This window comes from Phocoena phocoena, chromosome 5, assembly GCF_963924675.1.
Source record: "Phocoena phocoena chromosome 5, mPhoPho1.1, whole genome shotgun sequence".
In the NCBI taxonomy this organism is placed as follows: domain Eukaryota; kingdom Metazoa; phylum Chordata; class Mammalia; order Artiodactyla; family Phocoenidae; genus Phocoena; species Phocoena phocoena.
In genome coordinates, this window is record NC_089223.1 from 34,633,434 (window position 1) to 34,660,238 (window position 26,805).

Below are 26,805 nucleotides of genomic sequence, written 5' to 3' on the forward strand. Positions count from 1 at the left end.
CATCTTGGAGGGGACCATCCAATGTTGTTAATTTCAAACTTCAAAAGCATGTAATATCCTCAGACTGTATTCTATCTGTATAATTTATGAAGTGTCACCCTGCACATCCTGGCTTAGGCTGGAAATTATTTGTTATGTATTGTGTAACCCATTCTAAAATACAATTAATTCTGTGAAATTTTCCAAGAAATCTCTGGGGAAATACTCTACTATATGGAAAAAACACTTGTTGCACTACAGGGCTGCACAGTAAGGATAAAATGACTGACATTACTGTGGTGTTGGCACATGCTTTCCGACTAGACCTTTGCTTTAACTGTGCCAGGTTTCCATAGGGAGATTTGGATTCTTAACCAAGGAACACAAAAAAAGGGTGAAATTTAGCTCCTTTCAAACAATATAGGGTCATGCAAGACAGTAATCTTAAAGTCTGGATCCTGTCTTGACAAGGTTTCCTAAATCCCATTATCCTTCTCCTTGCCTTGGCCATATGAAGTGTGGAATCTCCCAGATCTGGCAAATAGTTTAATGTATAAGACAAAGCCAAGAGGCTCACTGCTAAACTGTATAAGGCACCTGTACTATAGCAGTGGTGAAAGAAAATCCATCCCCTTTACTAACAGTAAAGATGAACTTTATTAGGGGTGCCTGGATACAGTTCCATTTAAAAAGAAGTCCTTTCTTGAAAATATTTACTCTAGTGAAGAGAGACTTTGGATATCTAAATTTATTTGCTACCTGTGAGTCACAGGCTACATGCATACTCTGAAAAGCTCTCTCTTTTTTTTTTTTCTGAATTACCTTCCAAATTTCAAAATAACTGGGCCTATTCCCCAGCCTATTGATTTATCAGAATACTTTACCAAGTTACACATATCACAATCTCATTGGTTTATGCTCATACATGAAAGTAAAAAGAGAAAAAAATCCTACTTGCATATGATTCTGGGCAATGTCATTAACTCTGTGAAATAAAGAGGAAAAAAATGTGACATATGACCATATTTGAATGGAACTGAATGGAACAAGGGTCAATTCAGGGTATTCTGTACTATTGGATTGTGAATACAAAGAAGTGCTATCTACCTGTGGTTCTAGTCAGGCACCCACCACTCTACATGTTCTAATGACTAGTTATGAAACCTGCCTTAGTAATAAATCCAAGTTAAATGGGAAATTCAGAAGCAGACCCACAAAGGAAGAAATAAGACCTGAATAACTATTTCTTGTTCCCATGTAGCTCATATTGGCTCAGGAGATTAAGATAATTATCTTTATAAAATCTTGGAATATAGTAAGAATTTGGGACCAAAAACTGGTAGGCTAATATTGAGTTACTAGGATGCTTCTGTGTGTGTGTGTGCTGGGGAGGGGGCAAAACCATGACTTAAAACTCTAAATGGCACAGTATTTTCAAATGTCTTTCTTCTGGTAGGCATTTGAATTTGATACTCCTGGTATTTAAAGTGACATCACTCATGTAGCACATATATGAGATATTTTGGGGAGGGAAATTGAACCAAATGTAAAACATTTAGCAGAAGTTAAGTTTAAATATGGAGATAGTTATAAGGTCTGTTCTGTGAAGACTGAGGGATAATGTAGTGCCTTTCTGGCTGCCAGATGGCATCACAGCAGCTTCTATGTCTGTTATACAAAGTTATTCTAATTCCAACCATATATGAAGTGCAGTACCTTTAGGTAATACAAGGTTTCCAATTGTATGACTTGGATCTTTGAACACTGTATGTATTTTTATTTTTGACATTTGAACAGTTAACATTTAACACTCATTGATATGATTAACTCTACCTGGAAGGACTGCTTTACCCAAACTGCACGAAATTCTAGATGTTGTCAAAAAAAGAACACTTCTTTCATACCTTCCTTGCAATCATGTTTATTTTCATGCAGCACAAATCCATTACGGCACTGACACATGTAGCTTCCCATTGTGTTGACACACTCATGTTGGCACCCGCCATTATCCTTAGAGCACTCATCTTTGTCTAGCAAAGAGATAACCCCATAGATTAATAAGTAGCTTTAAAAACAAAGGATATCAAAGGAGAGTCATTTAGTTGTGGTTAACACTGGCAAAGGGTAAACTAAGTCACAGCTTTCCGTGTTCTCAACATAAAACAAACAAAAAAAATCAAAAAATTTATAGTGTCTTAGTTCTACCCACTCCTTTAGCTTGGAGCCTTGTGCCATGAATTGTTTCCAAGATCATTTGCACCAGGGTGACAACATGTAGTCCTCTTTCATTCCTATGCTGGAGAAGTTTTGAGTAGGGTAAAGGAAATGAAAGAATATTTTTCCAACTAATCCTAAACATTTATAGCCAATTTTTAAAATAAATTAAAAATTGTGAGTAGTTTGATTAAATGCAAATCATGGCATTTAAGTGGAGGGAAATCCTTCACTATATTAACCATGGTGTATAGGCAGAGGCTAAACACATTTCCAAGATTTGTGTGTAATCGTTTTTTAAAAATCACTCAGTATAATTACTGTAGTTGATTTTTTTCATTAACTTTGCAGTTATGCTTAGCATTAATAAATCTGCACATTTTATAATATTTCAAGACAGAATAAGGCATCATTATACTATCTTAAAAAAGAAACAATTTATATATTTTAAACTAATCTCCTCTAGCAGACCAGTTTATTAATAAGTAATTCTGTAAAAAGGCTTTTAGTGTGCTAGAAGTAAAGGTCAGAATAGGAAATACGAGCTTTAAGAAATAGACAACAAATTCACTACAGGGAAAAAATCCCAACTATATTAGCAGACAGTCAATTCAGTGAGAGGCATCAGCCACCATATTATGTTGCTTAGCTATTATTCCATGACTGGCTTGTCCTTTAAAGTAAATACTGACCTCTGCTCCTGACACATACATATGATGACACATCACTCAGACCTTCCCCGTCCCCATAGCACAGAGAACAGAAAGGACGCACGACAGTCACATCAAAGGTCAGGCTGAATTCAAAATTTATACTGTGAACTGACTTTTCTAGTGAGAATTTGTGAGCTCATGGTGGCACACAAATAGCAAATGTTATTTTTGCCTTTGTAATCAAATCAATATTCCCCCTATGGAGATGGGTTTAGGAAAGACATTTTTATCCAAGGATCTGATAGCAATTTTTATGAATGAAACTATTTTTTCCCATTTTGTAGACTGATAACATGACATAGCACATATATGCTATGTCTTATATTGCCAATTCATGCATTGGCAATATAAGAATATTCCATATACATACAGGCAGTTCCAAAGTTCTAAAGAATATATCAGGATCAATATATCTGCAATTTATGTGTTCTCTACCTATCCTTAACACTTCCATTACACTTTTAATACTTACTATGGAGGCTAAGCAGAGGAGAAAAAAAGCATAGAATAAAGAAAATTTATCTCTAAGAGAACATCAAACATCAAAATATATAAGAAATCAGAAATTAATAGAGAATTAGCCTTGTAAAATTAATTTTAGAGAAATTCATAATTTGGAAGTCCCATTACCTTAATTGTATCAACAGTGAAAATTACATGTGGTAAGTTGTGAATGACCTGTGCAGAATGGGTGAATGGTGAACCATACTTCCTACTACCATGCTGTCAGCTACCTGAATTTCCTAATTCAGACAGTCAAGCAGTAGATGATTTAAATTTACTATTTTAACACACCTTTCCAGGGGCTGTTAAGATGCTTTGGAAAAATACTTCTTCATGAGCTGATGCAGAAATACACTTCATCATTGTTAAAAGGAAAGAGCCAATTAAAAAATTTCTGGTGCTAGAATTACTGTGAAATAGACACATATTTCCTATAAAAATATTTATCTAATGTTTGCTTGGTATACTTCAAACCTGATATAGTGAACTTTAGTTGTACTCAAGGTCAGATTTTTGAGGGTTGTTGGGAAATCTAAGAATTGTAAGTAAAGTAGTTTAGAAAAAAATAGTTTACATTTACAATTGACTGGTAACCAGGCTGCTCAGTGACAAACCTATCAGGGCAGGGACTGCCTGAGTCATCCTTTTATTTGGATCTGTTTAGACTACCATACATGAGAGATATAAAAATGTTAAAAGAAAGAACACAAGTTAGTATTGCTGAATTTTTAAACCTACAGTCATTTTATGATGAAAACAATTCCAAAACATAAAATATTTCTAACATTTAACCTTCATTCTAGTGGAAATCTCATGTTGCTAGGTGATATTTGTAAGGAGAGTTATTTTCTTTAGATCTGATAGAACATAATCTGACTTGCAGTAATAGTAAGTAAAGAGAAATAAAGTTGAAAGTGAAACCATTCATATTTGAATAGTAGTTTTTTGTAGCCAGTTTTTCCTATTTCTATTGTGCTGGAAAAATAATTTCTAGAGGAAGAAGAATAAAATGAGGAAGAAGAGGAGGAGTAGCATGAAGATTTTATATAGTCATATTGTCTAAGTATCTATTATTTTTCAGTGTTCCAGTTGATAAATGTTTCCTGTCTTCTTCCCTGCATCAAACATTTCTTAATACAAGTGATGTCACATTAAAATTGAGTTATCAAATACACTGCTAGAATATATGTATAGGTTAATCTAAAGCTTAGCTAAAATTCAAAATTGGACAAATCAAAATAAAAATTAAAAGCAGCAGATAAAAGTCATCATCCCCAGCAAAGTAGCATTTAAAATTGTGCTGGCATATGCCAAATAGTCAATATGAAAAGACAAAATTTTAGTAAACATCGGAATACTTGGAATTATCCAGACTTTTTAATATCACACAAACAAAGAAAGCTATTTATTTAACTTAATATCATAAAAGATGAGTTCCACAAATATATTCTGAACTTATTATAAAAGGTCATCAAACTTGAGGAAAAAAAAACTATTAGCAAATATAATTCTGTTTTCACTTTCTTTCCTTTTCTCCTCTTAGGACACAAACTACTAATATTTTGAACAATGAAAATCCAAAGAAAGAGAGAAGGAAGGAGGTTGCAGAGTTTTAAAAATTTCTCAGAAAGTCTGCATAACAAATTCAATAGTTGAGAATTCTATCAATGATTCATTTGAAATTTTCTAACATTTTCATACTATAGGCATGGAATTTAAAAAATAGTTTTTATTAGTAAGAGAAACAAACATTTTATTGAGTAGAAATCAAAACATTTAATCTTTGCAGGTGGAAATTAGCCTCCTTCTTCGGAATGGACATATCTGATTTCCATTCCTTCATGCTAGATGAAGGAAAGGTCCATTATTATGGAAAAAGGAAGTGGCATTTTCCCATCAGAGGCCTGCAGAGTATCCTTGAGACTATCAGAGGCCATTAGTCTATGAATAATACATACTGGATGGGACTGAGGTGGCAACCTGTATCAAGTTCTTGCAAGATTCAAAAATAAAAATTTTCTCTTTGCAGAAAGCTTCCTTGTCTGTAGGAAAAAGAAGTAAAGGGTCCACGCACCAGAACAGAAACACATGAGCAGATATACTTACAATAAATGCTCAAATATAAAATAAACAGATCACACACATTCATGCATACACATATACACCTCATGCATGTGTGCACGCATACAAGACACACACAGGTTTCAACACAAAACTGTTGAAAAAATAATCACCTTCAAAAGACCTCTGATAAGCTCTACTGAGAGCAATGACAGACAATTTGATCTTTCTAAAACATGCAAATATTTAAATATCATTTATCATGAAACTTGGAACAGGATTCAGAATCATAGGAGAGCTCTATTTGAAATTAATCACACTAAAATTTAATGTTTTGTTAGAATAATATCAGGTTGAATTTATTCTAAAAATACCTATGACCGTTCCATGAAAGAAATGGTGTACAGGAGGAACAGTGTAAAGAAATATCTATAGACACTGAAAGGTAGATAAGACGAGGAGCAGGTCAGTTGAAATCACTTGAATACAGAGGTAGAAATATCACACAAATCATTTTATCTGACTCCTATATTTGTTACAGACAGAAATAAACTGGGAATCAAGAAATCTGGGTTTTACTGCATTTCTGCTACTGTGCAGGTCACTGGGTCCATCAGGAAAGGATCACGTTCCCATTAAGTTACCCGTGAGGGGGACTGCCATTTAATGAGGTTTTCCTTCAAGTCATCATTGAGTCTTTTCACCACTACCAGGTTGCCTAAAGAAGGTGGAATGTCTATGCGCAGCTCTCACTGCCTGAAGTTATTTGTTACATTATTCCCAAATAATGAACAGTGTGATTAAATTAAAAGTCCAGTTTCCCAAATGTTGCTGTTTTTACATGCATAAAATCCTACTAATATTTCCTTTAAGTTTAACCTATTTAAAGAAAAATAATTTTGTTCTGAGAATACAGTTAATTTTGCTTAATCACTTAAAATAAGTAAACTATATCGTATACTTATGCAGATTTGTATACTTGTGTTCAAATATAACATCACATAAAATTAAGTTTGGTTTTACTATCATAAAAGTAAAGTAATTATTGTTAATCTATAAACAAACCTCATTCATTCCAAGAAAATAGCAGTATTATAATGTTGAACCAGATTTCTTCTAGAAAATGCCTATGCCATTATATTCTGAATTACATAAAAAATTTAATAGACATGTAATCTTACATCATGTTCAAATAGTCTTACTTTTATAGTTGTAATTTCCTTATTTACTTTCATATTATTTCATTATATTGCTTTATAACATACCCTTAATATCAGAACTATATGACACTAATTTTTATAGAGGAGCTTGTGGATATTCTGCTGTATAAACCAATCACTTCTAGATTGCAGCATTTTTCATGACTAATTTAAGACATTAAATAAGAATTTATGTGATGGTTTCTTGCTTTGATGTGCATGGAAGTGACAGAAATCTGTATTAATTATTTTGCTAATAAGTTCTTAGTGTCATTCTTCCAATTCCATTTCTTAGGTCTATAAAGTGCTTATTTAAAATCAGAGGCTATGTGCAAAAATAAGTAAAATCTCAGTATGATTATTTCATTAAATAATTGTAGTTTTTAAAATAACGCTAAAGTTAATTTCATTATATTCATTAAAAATCTAAATACATTTCCTTGTGTTTTTTCTTCCTTGATGTATCACTTAGTTGCAAGACAGCTAGAAGTTATTTTTAAATAGCTTTCCTTTACAAAATATATGAAATCACTTATAATAAATATTGTTTCTTTTTAAATTGAATTTCTTGATAATATTTCTGAGGAAAAGTATGCTGAAAAAATAGCTAAACATGGTATATTTCTCATTATGTTTTCATAAATTCATAATCACTTCTAAACTTTTTAGAAAACTGGTTATAAACAGAACCACTTAAGATTAAGTCTCCAGACAGGGTGAGAGGGAGACACAAGAGGGAGGAGATATTGGGATATATGTATATGTATAGCTGATTCACTTTGTTATACAGCAGAAACTAACACACCATTGTAAAGCAGTTATACTCCAATAAAGATGTTTAAAAAAAAAGTTTGTCTCCATCAAATGTTTCTGGATTAACATACACAATACAGCAAACATTTATTCAATTGTCTATAAGATATTATAAATTAACTATAAAAATAAAAATTAGAAGCTTTAACTCATTCAAAACATTTGCATTAATATTATTAATTTGTATTAATATTTATTAACTAATTAACAAATAGATGGATTTAAAATTTTCACTCTCAAAGATCAAAGTCTATTAGGTAATGTTTTCAAATCTAGAAAATATTTGGGGTAAAAGATAGGTAGAAATATGATGTGTGTTTTCCTTTTAAAGTTATTTTTATATTTAAATCAGATGAAAACTGAGAAAAATTGTGGAGAAACTACACTGCACTATCTTTTCACCTTAACACAAACATTCTTGGGATTTTTAAATAGCATCGTTCAGATCTGTTCCCACCCACGTGCTTAGCTGTATGCACAGTGCACATATAGCTTTATATCTAGATTTCCATTAATATTTTATCATATACAACTTTTTACACCATGAAATCATTAAACCATCCTTATGGTATGGAAGAGCTCACACAGTGCATTTGAAGGTTGTTTAAAATTTCTGTCACTATCACAGTATATTGAAAATCCTTCTTCCAGATTTTGAAATATTTCTTTATGAAAGAGTCCCAAGAATTGAATTTCTGAGCAAACAGATTAGTCATTGTAATAATTCTTGATTCCTATGCTAAATTTATTTCTAAATAATTTGTCACAATTAGTGCAGTAATGTGTTTTATCAAATTCCCAAGAGTGAATTTTAACATAAAATAATCCTTCAATTTTGTTTGTGAAATACAATATCCCCATGATTTACATGCTTACTTTCTAATAGATACGATGAGTCATTTGACTTTTAACACACAATTACACTTATAGCATTATTAGAACTCTAAAATGATATTTTCAATGTGAATAGAATCTATATATTATAATGGGTGATCTTTTGTAAATTATGTTTTGGTAAGATGATCATAATCAGGACATTAAGTAACAGTGCCATCTCTTTATTGTACAAAACAAATATGTTTTTATCTTCCCTTTTCCTGAGCAAACATCTTCCCCACTAGCAGAAACTCCCAAGAATTTAAATGTAAAATAGATCTAATTAATTATCCAGGACTATAGTATTTTAAATATGAATCTGACAAACTGCCAAGACTTTTCAATGAATCAAAAAGAAAACACTGAATGTTTATACTTAATTATCTTGGACTTTACAAAATAATAATCTAATAAAGAAGTTAAAAGTATATCTATTTTTTTCCAGGTCACAGATAATGTTGAACATAACACATAACTAATGCTATTTGCAAAGGATGTGATCATCTCTTATGGTTAAGAGAACAGAACCCAAGATGAACTGGGGTTAAATACTTTGTGACACTGAACACTTAGAATATTACAGTTTTACTTTGATTATTAAAGACATAATGTATGCCTGCATAATAGGTTCTCAGAATGATAGCTACAACATGAGAGTTTGGGGTTTAATTTTCCCTGAACTTCATTGTTCAGTTTACTTAACAATATTATTGTCCTAAAGACACAGACTAATAACCTGTCTTTAGAATTTAGGAAGTTTTGCCTGAACAGAAATATCAGATAACAAATTTTAAATACTCTGGGGAACTTTAAATTTACTTATACTTTGTCACCAGTATATGTAGCATGCATCTTTTTAAAAAAGTTTTATTAAATAAAATGAGTGATTAAAGTATAGGATCCTGGATATTAATAATATAATAAAACCTATTCACCTTATAATTTTAATTTTTAAAATAAATATTTAGGTGGCTCTAAGATAAGAAGCCTTATCTCTAAACACTGGATCACCTAAAATTTGTAAACTGCATAATATTTATAGAATAGTAAAGTCTAAGGAAGTCTTCCTTTCATGAAAATAGTATATTAAAATGCTACTTTGAATAACAAATCTTAAATGAACGCCTGAGAATAATTTTTATTATTTATTTATTTATATTGAGGTATAGTTGATTTACAATGTTGTATTAGTTTCAGGTAAACAACATTGTGATTCAATATTTTTATAGATTATACTCCATTTAAAGTTATTATAAAATATTGGCTATATTCCCTGTACATTACATCCTTGCAGCTTATTTATTTTATACATAATAGTTTTTACCTCTTAATCTCCTCCCCTTATCTTGCCTCTCTCCCCCTTCCCTCTCCTTACTGATAACCACTAGTTTGTTACCTATATCTGAGAAGAACTTTTAAAAGGCAATTAAATCTGAGGGAAGGAAGGGAATGAGAACAAGGGAGACAAGATCCATTGTATTTTAAATGTACTTTCCTATATGACTTGGACCTCAATGGAACTTGTGAACCATTGATTTCAATTACACTGAAAGCCCCAAACAAACCCCAGGCACTGTAAACCTCATTAATCTTAAATACATGGGGACTGGAATAAATAGACTTTGAATTAACTCAATCTAAATTACCTGATATTAAAATATAATTGGAATTCAGTTGCTTTACATTGCTTGCCAGTCTTTCAGGCAGAATAGATTGCTATATCTAGCAAGGCTTATTACAATTTTATCTAATTTTGAAGTTTCAGAGTAATATTTTTAAAAGGAACAATTTTGAAATTGGGAAAATAAGGGCATTTCACTGATGTTTCTATCTAGTTTCTTAAAATTTAGGGACCTTTAATCAAACTTCAGCTCTTTAAGAGGGAATTTTTAATGTGAGTTGGTTCAACTAAACATTAAATTCCAAATGTAGACATGTCAACTGCTAAATGTATCCAATAATATATTATTTTTAGTAAAATTATAATTTCCATATTTCTAGGTCTCTTACTGCAATCATTTCTATAATGATGAGGTAAAGTATGATTTTTAACGTCTGCTTAATAAAAGGAATGAATATATAATAGTAAGGAATAATAAACATGTTGCTAAGCAGTAAGAATAAAAAATATGTTGCTAAAATGAGACCACATATTCCAAAGACAAAGATAATTTTGAAAAAGTCTGCCACTTTTTGGAAGTCTGGTATCATTATCGCTATCTACTTATAAAGTCACTGTGTGAAAATATTACCATAATAATTTTGTGTTATTTTTACTAGCCTTTGAAATATTTGATTAGAATTTATGTAAGATCTAAGTGTTTGAGAGTGCATTTCATCAGGGCCATTCTTATTAATATCCCAATTTTAAAAAAGTATTAAACTAGGATAAATGTTCATGCATTCTATGTATCTCCATGTTCATTTACAGAAAACTGGGAAGAATGGATAGCATACAATTTAAGCCAATCCACCTTTAAAATCTGTAATATACACATGTAGCATGAGAATACTGATACCTGAGAAGAAATGTGCTTTGAAACCCTTCTTGGATACAGTATTGTCAGATTTGAATTCAATTCTCATATTGTTGAACTGAGATGTGATCACTTCAGGCACTTCAGCACCACAAAATTTGCCATGCAATTTAGACTCAGAAGAAAGACCACTCCAAATCTCCACATAATCGTATTTGCAAACCTAGAAATAAACATGGTTACTGTAATCACCAGATTTGAGAGCATCAGATGATTGACATTTACTTTTTTAAAATTTACTGTGTTTTTCCCTCTTTACTCCTGTGGTAGTCAAACTGGACTTAACAGGTCCAAAAATCAAGAAAAGTGTCCAAATAATTTGGCACACTGATAGACAGATGAGAGAATTTTGGCTCCTGAATAACGTCCAAGAGATGTATATACAAATGTATGCTTGTATATATGTATTTACAGCATACATATTTTCCAAAAAATACAGACTTAAGGAAAACTGCGATGAATAATTGTTTAACAAAGCATATGATTGAACTCTGGGCATGATGTGTACTTTGCAATATGTCAACTCATATTACTGGCTCTTGTGATATTAATTAGGTGATAAATAAGCAAAATGTTGCTAGGAAAAATGAAATAAGTTTTCTATCTACTTTGTTACAACTGCAACTTTTATTTAGAGAGGGCTCTGACACAAGACGGGATAATGTTACTGAAGCTAAAGTTGTTTGATATTGACTTTCCTTTTAGATATCAGTAAAATGAATAAAACAATGAAGTCATAACTTAACCCAGTATTCTATAAGTCAAGATTTTGCTCATGATTTTATTTTAAATATTCAAGACTTTAAACTATGAAAATGCACAGAATTTTATTAATAGGATTCCACACAGTAACCTCATCATAAGTTTAAGAATTCCAGGATATGTTACAGAGTTTGTAAAGGCTCCTTCTATGAATAAAGACTGCTACCATGAGAAAAATGCTTTCAAACACAATGCCCCATTTATTTTAAACCATCTACCCTTCTTCCTCGTAAACATAAACGTTTATCCTTCTTAGGAACATCTATCAATTAGTGAATCAAAATGCCATTCTGCCACAACCAACAGCTTTAGGGAAACTGAGAAAGTAGAAGCCATTCAATACTAAGCTCACATTACATTGAAGAACTGGCAGGGAGATTCCCATTTTCAAAACGTGTTGCTCATATGAAAGCTGTTTTAAGATTACTATAAAAATACATTCTTAATTTTAATATTTCCCCAAATTTAAGATAATTATTAAAGAAAAATGATGTTTCATGTGGATAAATTATGTAAGAAATATAAATTGCACTCTTTTCCATCATAAAGCTTACATGATGTAAAGAAGATCTCAAAATGAGCTCTAAAATTGTACAATTCTCTGAAATATCAGTGCATTACACTTCATATTTTAATTTTTCTTTAAGCAACACAAAAGTCTGCACTTCTTTTTAACTCAAAACCATAGAAGTGCCTTGACTACTACAAATAGAATTTTAAAAAATGATTAAAAGAAAGAAGGATAAGTGGGAGGAAAAAAGAAGAAGCAAAGATACATACACAAAGAAAAAATTACGGTATAAAACCCACAAATATTACCAACAATTATTGTCCAGGAGCACAGATACATTATATTTCTGTTCTCTCAGTTCTCTGTGAGTGTTCAACAGATATACTTCAAAGACAAAATAATTTTTGAGTGAATTTTATCATACTTTTGGATCTCGTTCATTTAAAAATAAACACAGGAAAAAAAAGTTGTTGGGAGTAAGGATGTGGGAGTTAGAGAAAAGAAAAGAAAGTAGAAAAGCTGAAATAGAACAAACATTTATTACATTTTCTCTGGACTTAATGTTGACCGATCACACAAGACACAGTTCTAAAAGTTGTCATCTCTAGGCCTGACATTCCATTTGAATTTGGTGTGTATGTACCAGCACATAGGAATTCTCAAATAAATGATTTCATTTGTTTAAAAGTGATCACCAGACAGAAAACTGGACGTTTACTATGGTAAACTATAAAGGCAAAGGGAAGATAGGGTCAACTAAATACATGTTTTATTGAAGTTAAAAATATTTCTTTCTTCTTCTCTGTCTTTCTCACTTTATCTGTGAACCATAAGCATACTCATAATGAAAAACTACTTATATAATGAAAATATACCCATTTCCACAAGTGAAATATACCAGGTTTTCCCAAAAAGTATTTTCGTTATGACTCAACAAGTGAATTTTGGTTTATTTTTTCTAGAAAAATCTATGTGACATTACCCTAATATTTTCATAGTACTTTAATAAATCAGGAAAATGCTGGGGGGTAATTTTCAATCTCCCAGAGACAGTCTAAAATATCACCCAATGCCAGCAGGAATTATAAGCAGTTGCAGAAATGAGAAATAGAGCAAAGAAAGACTACAGCATTTATACTATTGTACTACTGCAATTTTCCTTCCTCCCTTCCTTTTTTCCTTCCTTCCTTCCTCCCTCCCTTCCTTTCTTTCTTTCTTCTTCTCTCTCTCTCTTTTTTTTTTTTAGTTTACCAGATTGTCTTTAGAGATTCCTAAAATACTTTATAAAAAAATATATTTATTATTCACTTACTTCATTGCCCTCCAATTCAAAAAACTCAAACTTCATAGAAATTCTGTACTGTGTTGGTGCCACCACTTGCCACACGCAGTGTTTGTTGGGAGGGTACTCCTTGGGCCAGCCTGGAGTGGTTATGGTGCCATTCAGTTTTGTAAGAAGTCCTCCGCAAGCCGCTAGAAAGAAAGAAAAGGGAAGTTTCCCCTAATAAATCTACCCCCTTCTTAGCACCTTTCCATTGATAATCAAACATCTCAGCATTAAATTTCAACCGTCTTCTGGATTTTTCAAAATCTAGAAAGCTGCAGTCTCTATTCCATAATCTTTAGTACAACTATTTTAATCATCTAATCCAATTTATAAAGTGTTATTTTGTAGATATGGAGCGAAGAAAATGACGGCTTTACACTTTAGATCGCTTCAAAGTTGGGCGAGCAATATAAAGAAACCTGGGGGTCAGATTTCTTATATTTTAAGTGTGTATAATAATACCTACACCACACGATTGTTGTGAGAATTAATAAAAAGGTATATGTAAAGTACAATACAGCATGATGTATTAAGACCAAAATCAATTGTTTATTTCCCCAAACTCTTTTTTTTTTTCCAAGACAAGGAACTTGTTACTTGTTTCCAAGACAAGGAAGGAATTACTTGAGCTAGAAGGCAAGGTAAACTATAGTAAATAGAGCATATTTTTTATTCCAAAAACTCCATTTAGCAACTGGTTTTCTTTCTCTTTAGGATGATCTATTTAAAAGACGTACTATTTATGTTACCTCTCTTTCTTATTGATAGTGAAATTAGGAAAGTTAGGGTTTCAAAAGCAAGTTAAGTGAAATGAACATATTGTACACAGTTCCTAATTAATTCCTAGGGAGTCAAGAGTTAGCTAAAATAACTGGTCTCTTGAATTGCCTTTGCATATATAGGCATACGTATGTATATGTATGTTAACTAATATAAATATTACTATATTTATAAATATATTTTTTAAACTACCTGTAATCTCAGGTTTACCATATTTGGTAAGTTTCTAAAGTGTATTTATTTTTAGTAGTCATGTGGAAATAACAGCCACATAACTTCATTATTATCTGGAATACAATGTCCTGTGTTTTAAAGATACTGTATTTTCTTCATAACTGTGTCTATTTTATTCTAGTATAAGAGGGAGGCATAAAAAGAGAAGGAGAATGAGACTACATGATAGAAGGAAATGGGTAGGGGTTTCAGGCAGGGAAACCCACGTGCAAGTCTGGTCCCACCTTCACAGGTCCTTTTGTCAGGTCCCAGCTCATAGCCAGGCTCGCAGGAGCACTGGTAACTGCCCAGTGTGTTCAGACAACGCTGCTCACAGCCTCCACGGTCAGGCTTGGCACACTCGTCTTCCTCTATAAAAATGGCGACAAATTGATTTCTTCAACGAAGGAACAGGAACAATTTGCAAGCCCTTGACTGATGACATAGAAGAACCCATGTCACTGCAATCTAAGAATTGTGTAAGAACCAGAAGGACTGGTCCAACTGAAGATCACCTCATCTCAGACACAGTATGTTTTTTTCTGACTTTAAAGTTAAAGAGGATTATTAAAACCTAGAGATTTTTCAGAATGGAATAGAAAAACTTACTGAAAAAACATGGATTCACCTGTTCATTTCATTGTATAGTTTGCTAGGTAGCCTGAAGAAATGCTTTTAAGGTAATATCATTATTAAGAAATAAAATATGGTGACTAAAAATTAAAAAGAAGGAAAACTATGAAACTTAATAGACCTCTTTAAATTGAAAACATTCACTGCTTTTTATATAGATATGTTGATCCAGAAAACACAATAATTCCATATTTTTGTAAACAGAAACTATTTTAATTGTATATGGTAACATGAAAATATATATGAAATAGACATATGAAAAATATATACTATGTAAAAAACACATATTACAAGGTACTCCATAACCTCACTCTTTAGGAATAAACTACTGTGAGTTAGGAAAACAGCAAACAATATTCTCTGGAGAAATTATGCATCATCCAAAGACTAGGCATTTTGTTAAGCAAATACACAAACATCACGAGAGAGACTCTTATAGTATGTTTCTTCTACTGTAAAATATAACATAGAGAAGATTTAAACCATGTAAATGAACAATTTAATGAATACTTGGAATACATATAGTAGAAGTGCCAAGGTTCTCTGCCTTCAGTTCAAATGGTAAGCATCTAAGTAATGCTCAGGAAAAATCAATTATATTATTGCTCTTTGAATAATGAAAATATCTAGATATTATTCACACTAAATTTTGACATACACTACTGAATCCATCACCTATTCTTTAAAAATTATTATAGAGAAAATTTATTTTCTCTTCACATAAAAGAATTTTATTCTATAATAACACACTTAACCTAAGTGCCTATGAATTTTCAAAATACAAATCTGATGTTATTATTTGCACTAAAATAGCTTTCTTTTTACCTGAGAAATACACACCAAACATGGGACATGAAAATAAACTAAAATTTGCTTATACAATTCAAAATTAAAGCTGATCAGCAATAATGTCAAAAAGACATTTTAGGGATCAGAATGTTCTACTAAGGAGGCCATACATTATTTCTAATGTGACAGAATTCTATTCTCTAAGGGATGGTTTAGATGCTGCCACCTGGAAATAAATTGATAAACTATATATCAGTAATCCCCTTCTGGTTATGAACCCTTTGTTGATTATATTGCAAATATTTTCCTCTTGTCTGTATATTTCTGGATTTTGACTATTTCCTAAAAAACAGGTGGTAGAATATCCTAATGGAGTTCCTACCCTGTGCTACAAATCTCCAAATTCCAGTTTTATAGCCAGTAAACTATTCCATCAAAAACCATCAAAATATCTCTATGAATAGTGCATGCGTCAATCTTCAATATTACTTTATTTCTCCCCTAACTCAAAGATAAATACCACATTTATCCTCGACAGAGAAAAGCTTCCACTTTAAATGATTTCAAATTACCTTTAAAAAAATTGGCAGCGAACCCTGCTTTGTTCACAGTTCCATCAGAAACAAACTTCATCCACAAGGTATTGGAGGTAGATCTGATATCTTCAGGTTTATCATAACCACAAAAACGCCCTATTAAAGGACTATTTTCACTGGTTCCATCTCGAACTTCTAGGTAGTCATAGGCACAGTTGTCATGTCTCTCAATCTGTAATAGTAAAAATATGTGATCTATCTCATTAATAGACAGAACAATTCCTATAAAAAAGTATCATGTATTCTCAGTGCCATAGTACTAACATGGCCATATTACTTATACCAAAAGAGAGCATTTCTGTTGAGTGTGTATGGTAATATCTACACTGTCCATGAATAAAGGATGTATTATTCTGGTAGAGAGACAGAGGAAAAAATCTATGAAAAAGTGCATCCACATGCACTAGGATCAATAGAAGTTAACTGCCTTTTAAAATAAAATAGAAATACAAGTAGTAATTCTTTGGAAAATAGAATTTAAGAGAATCCAGACTAATAATTATCATTAGAAATCTGGGCTAGATATGCTATAAACAATGCATAATTTGTTCTGAAACATAGTTATAAAAATTGCTCATAGTTGATCAAAAAAATCATTATTTTATCAATAGAGTGGCTGAATTCATATTATTGACAAATGTTGCACTATTTTAGGTTATACATATTTTTTGAAGCAAAATCTGATAACATGGGGATTACATTTCTTCCTAGTCTATGAAATCCTTTATCCATAGTTAGCATAGCTTTGTGTGGGAAGACTATTCCATTGTAGAACTAGCACTGGCTGCCCCTCTCAGGATAACAGGCATGTTTAGATGAGACTTTTACCTTAACACATTATTCTTGACCTGTGCACCCTCGATGTACTCAATCTCTTTCCTAAACAACTAAATGCAAATATTAGCTCAGACTATTGGCTTTATGAAGAAGTGAATGTTTGTAGACCTTTGTTTTAGCTCTAAACTTCTACAAAAAACAAAATTTACAAATTGTTTTATAAATTATAAGACAATTTCTAAATAAATTCTTGCTTTTGTTTTTTTCATAGAAAATGGGCCCTAACTCTGAAGTCTTAATAGAGTCAACTACTTATTAGGTATTTGAAGCCGGAAAGCACTGACATCTATAATTATAAACCATGAAAAGTATCACATGTTGTCAACCAACATTCAACATACAATTCACTGATTTATGGAATTCTCCTATTACAGAATGAATGTCAGGGAACACATTCATTCTATGAACTACAACCTGTATGCATGAAACTTCTGGTATAGTTGGTTGAAGAAGTCATTTCCTGATTTGTCAATACATTAACAATGATAGTCTTCAAATTAGGCAGCATAAGGACAAACAGAAAAAAATAGATTTTGAAGCAGATTTGGTTAGAACTAAGTACTGCATTTGCTGCTGCCCTTTTCCCAATCACAAATCAGGATTCATTTATTTCTTCAATAAATATTCAGTGCTGGTTCTTTTCTGTGCACTCTTCTCACTGCTTAGTATGCATCATTCATCAAAATAACAGAGCCTCGCCCTGCTGAAGCTTATACTGGTGGGTAGAGAGCAAAGGAACAATAAACAAGGTAAATAATAATCATAAAATATTAGAAAATAATACATTCTATGGAAGAATACAAAATGAAACAAGATAGGAAGTATGAGCAGTGGGGGTGGCGGGATTGAAGGTTGCAATTTTCCTATCAGTAGGAGCTCACTGTGACTCATAAATCCAGATTTTTCCCTAAAAATGTATTCTCTTCGTGTGTGGAATTATGGGAAAGAATTGGAAAATACTTAACATGAAAATTATCTCATTATTTAAAGTATACTTTTGAGACAGTAGCTGTTAAATAGAGAGGTGAGGGAGAGCTAGCAGTCTCACTAGGAACAAAATTAGTCACTGGGGTGACAAGGCCAATCTGACCAGCTATAACACACCTTCTTCTCTCAGTCTTTAATACAGTCCCTTCAAAATCAGAGTTCTCTATAAAAGAACATTTCCAGATGGCCAAAGTCTATTCATTGGTTAAGGGGACATATAAAATAACATCTAAAATCTCAGGGTGTACAACTTGATAAAAGGGTAAGCAAAACTGAACAAACAACAAAACTGTAGGAAAAATAACCAAAGGTCTCAGCAAGTCAACCTATCTATCTTCACCTGCTTGAGCAGCACAGAATGAAATGCTTGCAACACATGAATTATTTTGGAAACGGGGAAGAGGCTAAGTTAGAAGAGGAAAGGGAGTGAGAACATACAATGAAGAAAGTAGCTGCTTGCCATGGAAAGTTAATTAATAGAAAAAAAATCACATTGCTTCATATCAGCAGCCATACCAGAGTAAAAAATAAGAAGGTTAATTAAAATGGGTTTTTAATTACTATTTATGAAGAAATTACTGCTTTTGAAAATTACAGTACAAAGAAAACAAGAGAGACACTGTTGAAAAAAATTACATATGATCAGTAATTAAAAGGATATAGGATAGCGGGTATTTCCCTGTATATAAAATTCACTCTGTTCCTTTAACAGTTAAACAATAATCTCTTTAAATTTTAATTTATAGTATGTTCACTGGTTACTTTGTAAAAATAAGAGCTTTAAATATTTTATATGATACACAAAGTGTAAATATCTCATGGGTAAAATGAATAAAAATGACCAATTTTAGGATTGATTCCACCAGTATCTATTTATGAATTACATATTACTTATATATTGAGTATTATGCACCTGGTATTAGGGATAAAATAATAGAAATATACACTGTAGTCTCACACAGTAAATGCCATGGTTGTTGACCTACATATCATATCAATGACCTCCATGATCTTTGTTTACATGTTTTTCCAGTTTAATTATTTTAATCCTAATTGCAATACCAGCACAATAAATCTTCTCTATTGGTGTTAATTATAATTATACCTCTTCAACCACATCCACATAACAGTAATGATGGTGAGCACAAATGAGAGTTTGAGTTATTTTATGTTATTTGTGTAACATTTTCTCCAGCAGTATCGATTACTTTATCAATTAGTATAAATATAGTTGAAGAAATAAATATGGTTGAAGCTAAAAAGTGGTTAAGTTCATTGATGTTATGCCAGTAACCTTAGGTACCATGAGAAAAAGAACACCAAAGTCAGTAATTCATAAAAAAAAGAAAAGGAAAAACAGTCTCTTCTTGATTTAAAGCGTGGACATGTAATAAATATGTTTGGTAATGATAATGCTGATTTATTACAGACTTTAAGGTAATCAGAACACAAACCATATAGGAATGTGGCAAGTTTATCATAATGTAAACAGACCTAATATGTATATAGAGAAAACAGTGAAAGTGACATTAAGTTCTGAAGATTGTTTTAGAAAACTGATATATAAATGATATTGGAAGTAAATCCAAATACGCAAAGAAGGAAGAATAAGTACAAAGCTTAGCCAGAAGGGATTAATATTACATTTCATTACTAAGTGTGGGGGGTCCATGTCTTTACTGGCAGGTTAGAGAGGAAGCATCAAAAAGCTGAGTTATTTTATTTAGCAAGAACTAAAATCAATTAAAAGTAACCTAAAGTAGTCAGCCTCTCATTCTAACACTGCCAACCAATGCAGAGCTTTGTGGTCAGTGCATGTGGGGGAGCTCTAAGACTGAAGGAATGCCAGCCCTGGAGCAAGATACCATACCCAGGCTCAGGGGCCATTCACACACTTTGCTTTCATTTTACAATCAAATTTCCAAATAAATATAACATCGCAAAAACATCTACTGCAATACCTACTTATTTGTAAAAACCTCTGAAAACTCCAAAGTTTCTAGGTAATAGTTTCAGTAAAACTCTCCCGTACTCCCTGAAAAATTGAAAATAAAATTACCATATGATTCAGCAATTCCACTTCCGGGTATTATATTTGGAAAATTGAAAGCAGGGTCTTGGAGAGATACTTGTACATCCATGTTCATATCAGCATTATCCATAATAGCCAAGGGGTGGAAGCAATCCAAATGTCCATCAGTGGATGAATGGATAAGCAAAATGTGGTCTATACATAAAATGGGATATTAGCCATAAAAAGGAAGGAAATCCTTTCAAGTGCTACAACATGGATGAACCTTGAGGATATTACACTAAGTGAAATTTTTAAAAAGTGACTCAAAAAATCAAATATTGTATGATTTCACTTACATGAGGTACCCAGAATAGTCAAATTCAAAGAGACATAAAGCAGAAGAGTGATTGCCAGGGGCTGGGGGGAGGGGGAAATGGGAAGTTGTTGCTTACTGGGTAAAGAGTTTCAGTTTTGCAGGATGAAAAGTGTTCTGGAGGTTGATTATACAACAATGTGAATGTACTTAACACTACTGTGTCATACACTTAAAAAATAGTTAAAATGGTAATAGTAATAAAATAGTAATAAAAAAAGTCTTCTATGAGTGTTAGAATGTGATTTCAAACTATAATTCATACTATCAACTCCATAAATGATTTAACTTTTATAGGTAATATAACTTGAAGTTCTATACATTTGGAACAACGCTAAGTCATTATTTTTTGCTTTGGGGTAAAATGTTAAAGAAAAGTATGACTAACAAAAACAATCAAGATTAGCATTTATTATTAAAAATAAATTAATTTTAATAATGAGAAAAATACAGTAAATTTAAGTAATAAATGCTATGACGAAAGGAATTTTAAATAAAAAGGAAAAAAGTTTAATAGATTATTTTTAAATGTATCACTGTCATATTTAATATTTTATTAATTAGTATTAGTTTTATTTTTACTATTTAATACTTAATGAATATTGATATGTATACAATTAGAGCTCAAAAATGGAGGAGAAAAAACAAAATGCTCAACCATGTGAAAATCAAAACCATAAGGCTGGGTTAGGTCTATTTTTATATGATTCAGTTTTCTCAATGTTGCCATTTGATTTTTTTTTTCCTTCATGACACAATTATTTTTAACTCATAAATTTAATAAATATTTACTGAAAACCTATGATGACCAGATAATAAATATATACTTGATAGTATATAAACAGTGATGAATAAACAGACATAGTCCCTGACTGACAGGCATTTATTGATTAAACAACTCAAATGTACAAATGACAATAGTTATGATGGGAAAGAATTTATTGCCAAGAGAGAATTAGATGCCTCATTTTGCTACCAAGATCTGGGTGTAAGAGTGCCAGGCCATGGAATTGGTATCACTCACAGTCTACCAATTAAGAACTGTGTGACCTTGGGCAAGTTTATTTAATCTAACCTTTCAGAGCAGAATGATAGCCTAAACTATAATTCTGAAGAGCTACTTTATATAGTAGCTCTTGTATAGTCATATTCTCTTATACAGTCATTAACCAATATATATTCTTAGCCAAATATCCAAAAATAGTGCAGGGCAAGCATTAAAATGTTAACTAATTAAGATCTTGTCTTGGCTTCCTAGTTCATTCACAAAGACTAGTCTACTTAACTTAAACTAATATAAAATATTTAAAGGAATTAAAGGATTACTCTTAATCAGGTAATTCACAAAGTACAGTTGACCCTTGAATAACGTAGGAGTTAGGGATGCCAACCAAGAACAGTTGAAAAACCGCCAACTGCTATCTCTGCCTCAAAAACAAAGGAACTGATAAATGACTCACCCAAGGGAAGGAGGCTGAAATAGTTTGCAGAGGTTCACCACTTAAACCCTAATTCTTCTGATTCCATATATTGTGTTCTCTAATCAAACACAAACTTTCCCCCACACTTAAAGATCTGTAAAATGAAAATAACAGGTACTATGTTTATTTTAAAAAGTCTACATATAAGTGGACCCCTGCAGTTCAAACCTGTGTTGTTCAAGGGTCAACTGTACCAAGATAAAAAACTTTTGTATGTAGTTTAGAATGTTGCTAGTAATTATGGGAAAGACTATTATATACTATGGTTTTCAAAAGGAAAGTATAACCAAATCACAGTGTGTAGAAATATTGATAAGTACCTCAAATGTAATCTCACTTAAATAAATGTATGTAGGGATTTTAATTAAACATAACTAAGCTCTGGGTTTATTTCACTTATTTCCTGCTTTACTGACATTTGTTTGAAGTTGTACTATTAAAATCTCCCCAACTTTTTCTCTTATGTATTTCTACATACTGAAAGTTCTCAAGTGAAATAGTAGTATAGAGGCTTTTTTACAAATAACACCACTGCTGAAGAGAAGACGAGTTCTTCAAAATGATTTTAGACATTATCTACATTCATGTACAAACTCACTTCAGTATTGGTCTTAAGAGTCAACATACCAGTAACTACTAGAGAAGAAAAATCTTCCCAAAGGTGATGATTACAGAAGTATTAGGACTCTATTACCCTCATTAACAAAAGCACTTGTTCAGATTTCTTTCTGTACTTACATTAAAATCTAAGTAGCATTAGGAGAGGTGAATATTCATGACATAAATTCACAGAAAGGCATAAATAATGAACAGCCAGTAAATTCTTTATAGTAGATTTCAACAGAACTAGCTTATCTTAAGGGCCCTTTTATCTGAAAAGGGAGAGAGTGACATAGGGAATAAAAGAGTTACAAAAATAGAAAGTGTTTGAAAAAGTCAAAGACTGATATCAGTGAATAAAAACAGTTTTGTCAGAGAAAGACACAAAACACTGAGAAATAATGAAGATATTTTTAAAATTATACATTTTAAATATAAAATGCATAAGCTGTATATTGAAAATGTTATGTAAACAAAAACAAATTGATATAAACAGATAACTGAGTAACTGAAACAAACCACCTAATGACCACTAGACCAAATTAAAAATATATACAGTTGATTCTCAGTATTAGCAGTAGTTGAGTTCAACAAAGTCACTGAAAACACTGAGTTAGTGAATACTGATTCATGGCTCCTGGAGAAATACAGGGTTAGGTTCCTGAGAGCTTCTGGTCACAAAATTTTTGTCATCAAATCAATACTTAACCTTGCTTTATGTGTGTTTCTCTTTAAAGGTACCTTCACAGATATTCAAATTCATTAACAGTGAACTCATGGCCAACAGCATTATAATGCACGCCTGAAAGTCTAACACAAAGATTTTCTCCATGAGGCACATGGGGAGTAGTGTTTGATAAAACTTTAAGCAGAGGAGTGTTTGATATAACTTATATTGTGAAAGTATCATCCCAGCTGTTGTGTGGATATCAGGATATGTAGGGCAAGGGTAGAGATGTGAAGAGCTCATCAAAGTTCCAAAGCAAGAGGCAGTGATTACAACAGTGGTGGCCAGAAAGTAGGTATAAAGTGGTCATGTATGTGGTATATTTTGAAGACAAAGCAAATGGAATATGCTTATTAATTGGCCTTGGGATTTAAGACAAAAAATGGAATTAGGGATATTCCTTGAGTAAATAGTGACATACTGAAATACTAAATACTGAAATAGGGAAGACTGAAGGTGAGTGGGTTAGTGTGAGTAAAACAAGACAATCAAAGGCTTGATGTTAGTCAGTTAAAGATGAGAGGCCTACTAGACATTCAAATATGTCCAGCATATAAATAAAGGAGGAAAAACATAAGGAAATAAAGCAAAATGAAGAAAGGACAGGAAACCAGAGATAATAAATAAAATGTACTATCAGCCAAACTGTGACATGACTCTACCTCATTTCCAAAGCTTAGCAATAACTTATTCAGTCACTTAATCAACAAGTATTTATTAAATGACTACTCTGTGTCAGGCATAGTTTTAAGTGCCTGAGGTGTAAATCTTTCTTATTTGTCCTTACATTATCCTATTTTTGAAGAATATCACTCTTACTATATTGATATATCGAAACAAACAAAAAAACCCCAGAAAACCAAAAAAAACCTGCAAACCAGCTAAGCCAGCAATTTCTGCATCTCAGTTTTTAGATGCATGGAATGAATGTATTTGCTGACATCACTACTATAATAGAATTCTATAAAACATTGAATTATATATTGAAAGGCAGTTCATCACTTAATTTTTGCAATAGCACAAAATATTAACACATGTAATGTGTTCATTAGATAATTTTTCAATGAACCAGTTGTTTTGGTCTAAAAAGTGAGTCCTACCCAATTTTAGTTTACTCTTTACAATAAAGTGTTCTATTTGAATAATGTTTGCAATCCAATAAAATTTAAAAATAAATGTGAATCAGATAATCTCAGAACCGAGGTTTCCAAAAATGCAAAGGGGTCAGGGACATAAACATCATGATCACAGCATAAAAGAGAGATTTTTCATGATTAAAAAGAAATATGTCTCGAAAATTAGAAGGTACATGCAAAGGGGTAGAGACAATACCAAAAAATATGTTACACAGTTTACAGGTGGGGGTATGAGTTTCTCTGGGCTTTTGAGTAACACCTGGATTCCCCTGGGGCTCCTGCTATGGGGACTGGGACACCACACAGTCACCACACTCAGTGGCAAGCACATCCTGGCAATGAATGGGGTTCTCTACACCGGCCTTCTGATCACTTGGACAGTAAGTAGGCCTTCTAATTTCAGTAAAGAAATAATCTCCAGTAATGGCATCTGGATCTCTAACTCTTTCTTGGACCTACTGCCAGCACCTCATCATTCCTTCCTACTCCACCTTGGGCTCTCAATTTCTAGCCTGATTCTGTAATTTAAACATGCTCAGGAGTTCTTGACAATTCCCATATCCCTTAGCTTCTAATTCCTCACTCAGTTCTCCCCACTACACAAAAATGACCCATTAGCTAGTGCAGTAGTTTTAGTTGCAGACTTTGCTCCAGGACTCTGACTGGCCTTTGGTTTATTCTGCCCTCATCTAATAATGCAATGTTGGTGCTGATCTCTTCCCCAATAAATATTTTTGATGAAGTCAAAAGCTCCTAAGAATATTTAAATCCCTGTTTTTTTATATAAATAATTTTCTGCATAATGATAAAAAGGTGAAAAATGGATTTACACTGTAACAACAACAAAAAAGATGATCTACCTTTAACCTCTTGGTTTAGAAGAGAAATAAAAGTTTTTTATTTAATGGACTCTTCAAGCATTCTTGTGAAACAAGCCTGGTCATTTGTCAAAAGAAACTATTGACAGTACTTCAAACATTCTAATTCAAAAAGCACAGATAATGTAAACTCACTTTAATCTTCTTGAAAATGTCTGCAGTAAGAGGAAAGAAGAAAAAAAAAAACCTCTTTCGCTCTTGATGTTGCATTTTATAGGCAATCCTTTGCTTCTTTGTTGATGAAAAAGCTGATTCTCTAGTTCTTTGCTTTTTTAATGAGGATCCCTTAAATGCACTGTCATTTATGGAGGATGTGCCCCACAAAGGCTGCCTGAAGGACTTTACCTCAAAGGCCTGAAAGGTCAGCCCGACATAGCAGTCTTCTGACACTGCTATTTTCCATACACATTCTTTCATCGGCCTGTAGTCATCGGGGTAATTAGGAGACTGAATCTGTCCTTCATTTTTACGTATCTCACCTCCACAGATAGCTGAGGAAAGCAAAAATAAACAAATAAATAAATCTAGACATGATATTTCATTTTCATTTGCTTCTAAGATAACATTTTAGTTTGGTGCCTGGAGCTGAGTACATAAAAACCAGGTTATAAAAATCAAGGTTGGCTGGTCGTAAATATTTAGTTGGTTAAAAAAAAAACCTAGCCACTTAACTATAAATATTAGATAACAGTCAGCAGAAGAATATATGATTTTTTATCACTGTTAATTCACATTTTTACAAAAACAAGCATTTAAAAGAAAAACTTTAAAAACCTTTTGAGATTTTGTAATTTATTCTATGTGAGTTTTCTCTGACTCTCTGAACTGCTTCTTTAGGTCTTTTACCTCAGTGGAGAAGCTGATCAGGAGAGAAGCTCCACAAAACTCTCTGGGCCTCTGGCTGTGAGCGGCCCTCGTGCTCAACATCTGTGGCTCCATCCAAACCATACTCTTCACAACCACACAGTTAATCTCTAAAACAAATGCTTCCATCCTCTTAAAAGTCTAAGAGAAGCAGAAATCTTCTGTCTTCTAAATAACCTAAACTTCTGCGCTGGCAGAGGCAGGAGCAAGAAGGGTCTTCTCTACCCACGATCTGGCAAGAAGGTTTTTAAAGCCAGGAAGCACAATGCCAGTTTACTGTTTTAGATACATATAGAACAAAGCCTCTAGTAAATTCTTCTTGAATGCTGACACTCTCGTTTAGACAAAGCAAGCTCCAGAACTGTGTGCAATTACTTTCTGTGTAGTTTCCTTTATCAAGG

General features: G+C 32.3%; 1 protein-coding gene across 1 annotated transcript in view; it reads right to left on the reverse strand.

The window, feature by feature from the left end:
• TLL1 (tolloid like 1) overlaps positions 1-26,805 on the reverse strand; it is a 268,602-nt gene that overhangs the window by 37,563 nt on the left and 204,234 nt on the right. The window contains exons 12-17 of the mRNA XM_065877313.1: positions 25,886-26,031; positions 16,484-16,679; positions 14,735-14,860; positions 13,482-13,642; positions 10,879-11,059; positions 1,884-2,009 (exon numbers count right to left, since the gene is read on the reverse strand). Coding sequence (XP_065733385.1) covers positions 1,884-2,009; positions 10,879-11,059; positions 13,482-13,642; positions 14,735-14,860; positions 16,484-16,679; positions 25,886-26,031 — 936 coding nt within the window. The remainder of the gene's footprint in view (positions 1-1,883; positions 2,010-10,878; positions 11,060-13,481; positions 13,643-14,734; positions 14,861-16,483; positions 16,680-25,885; positions 26,032-26,805) is intronic.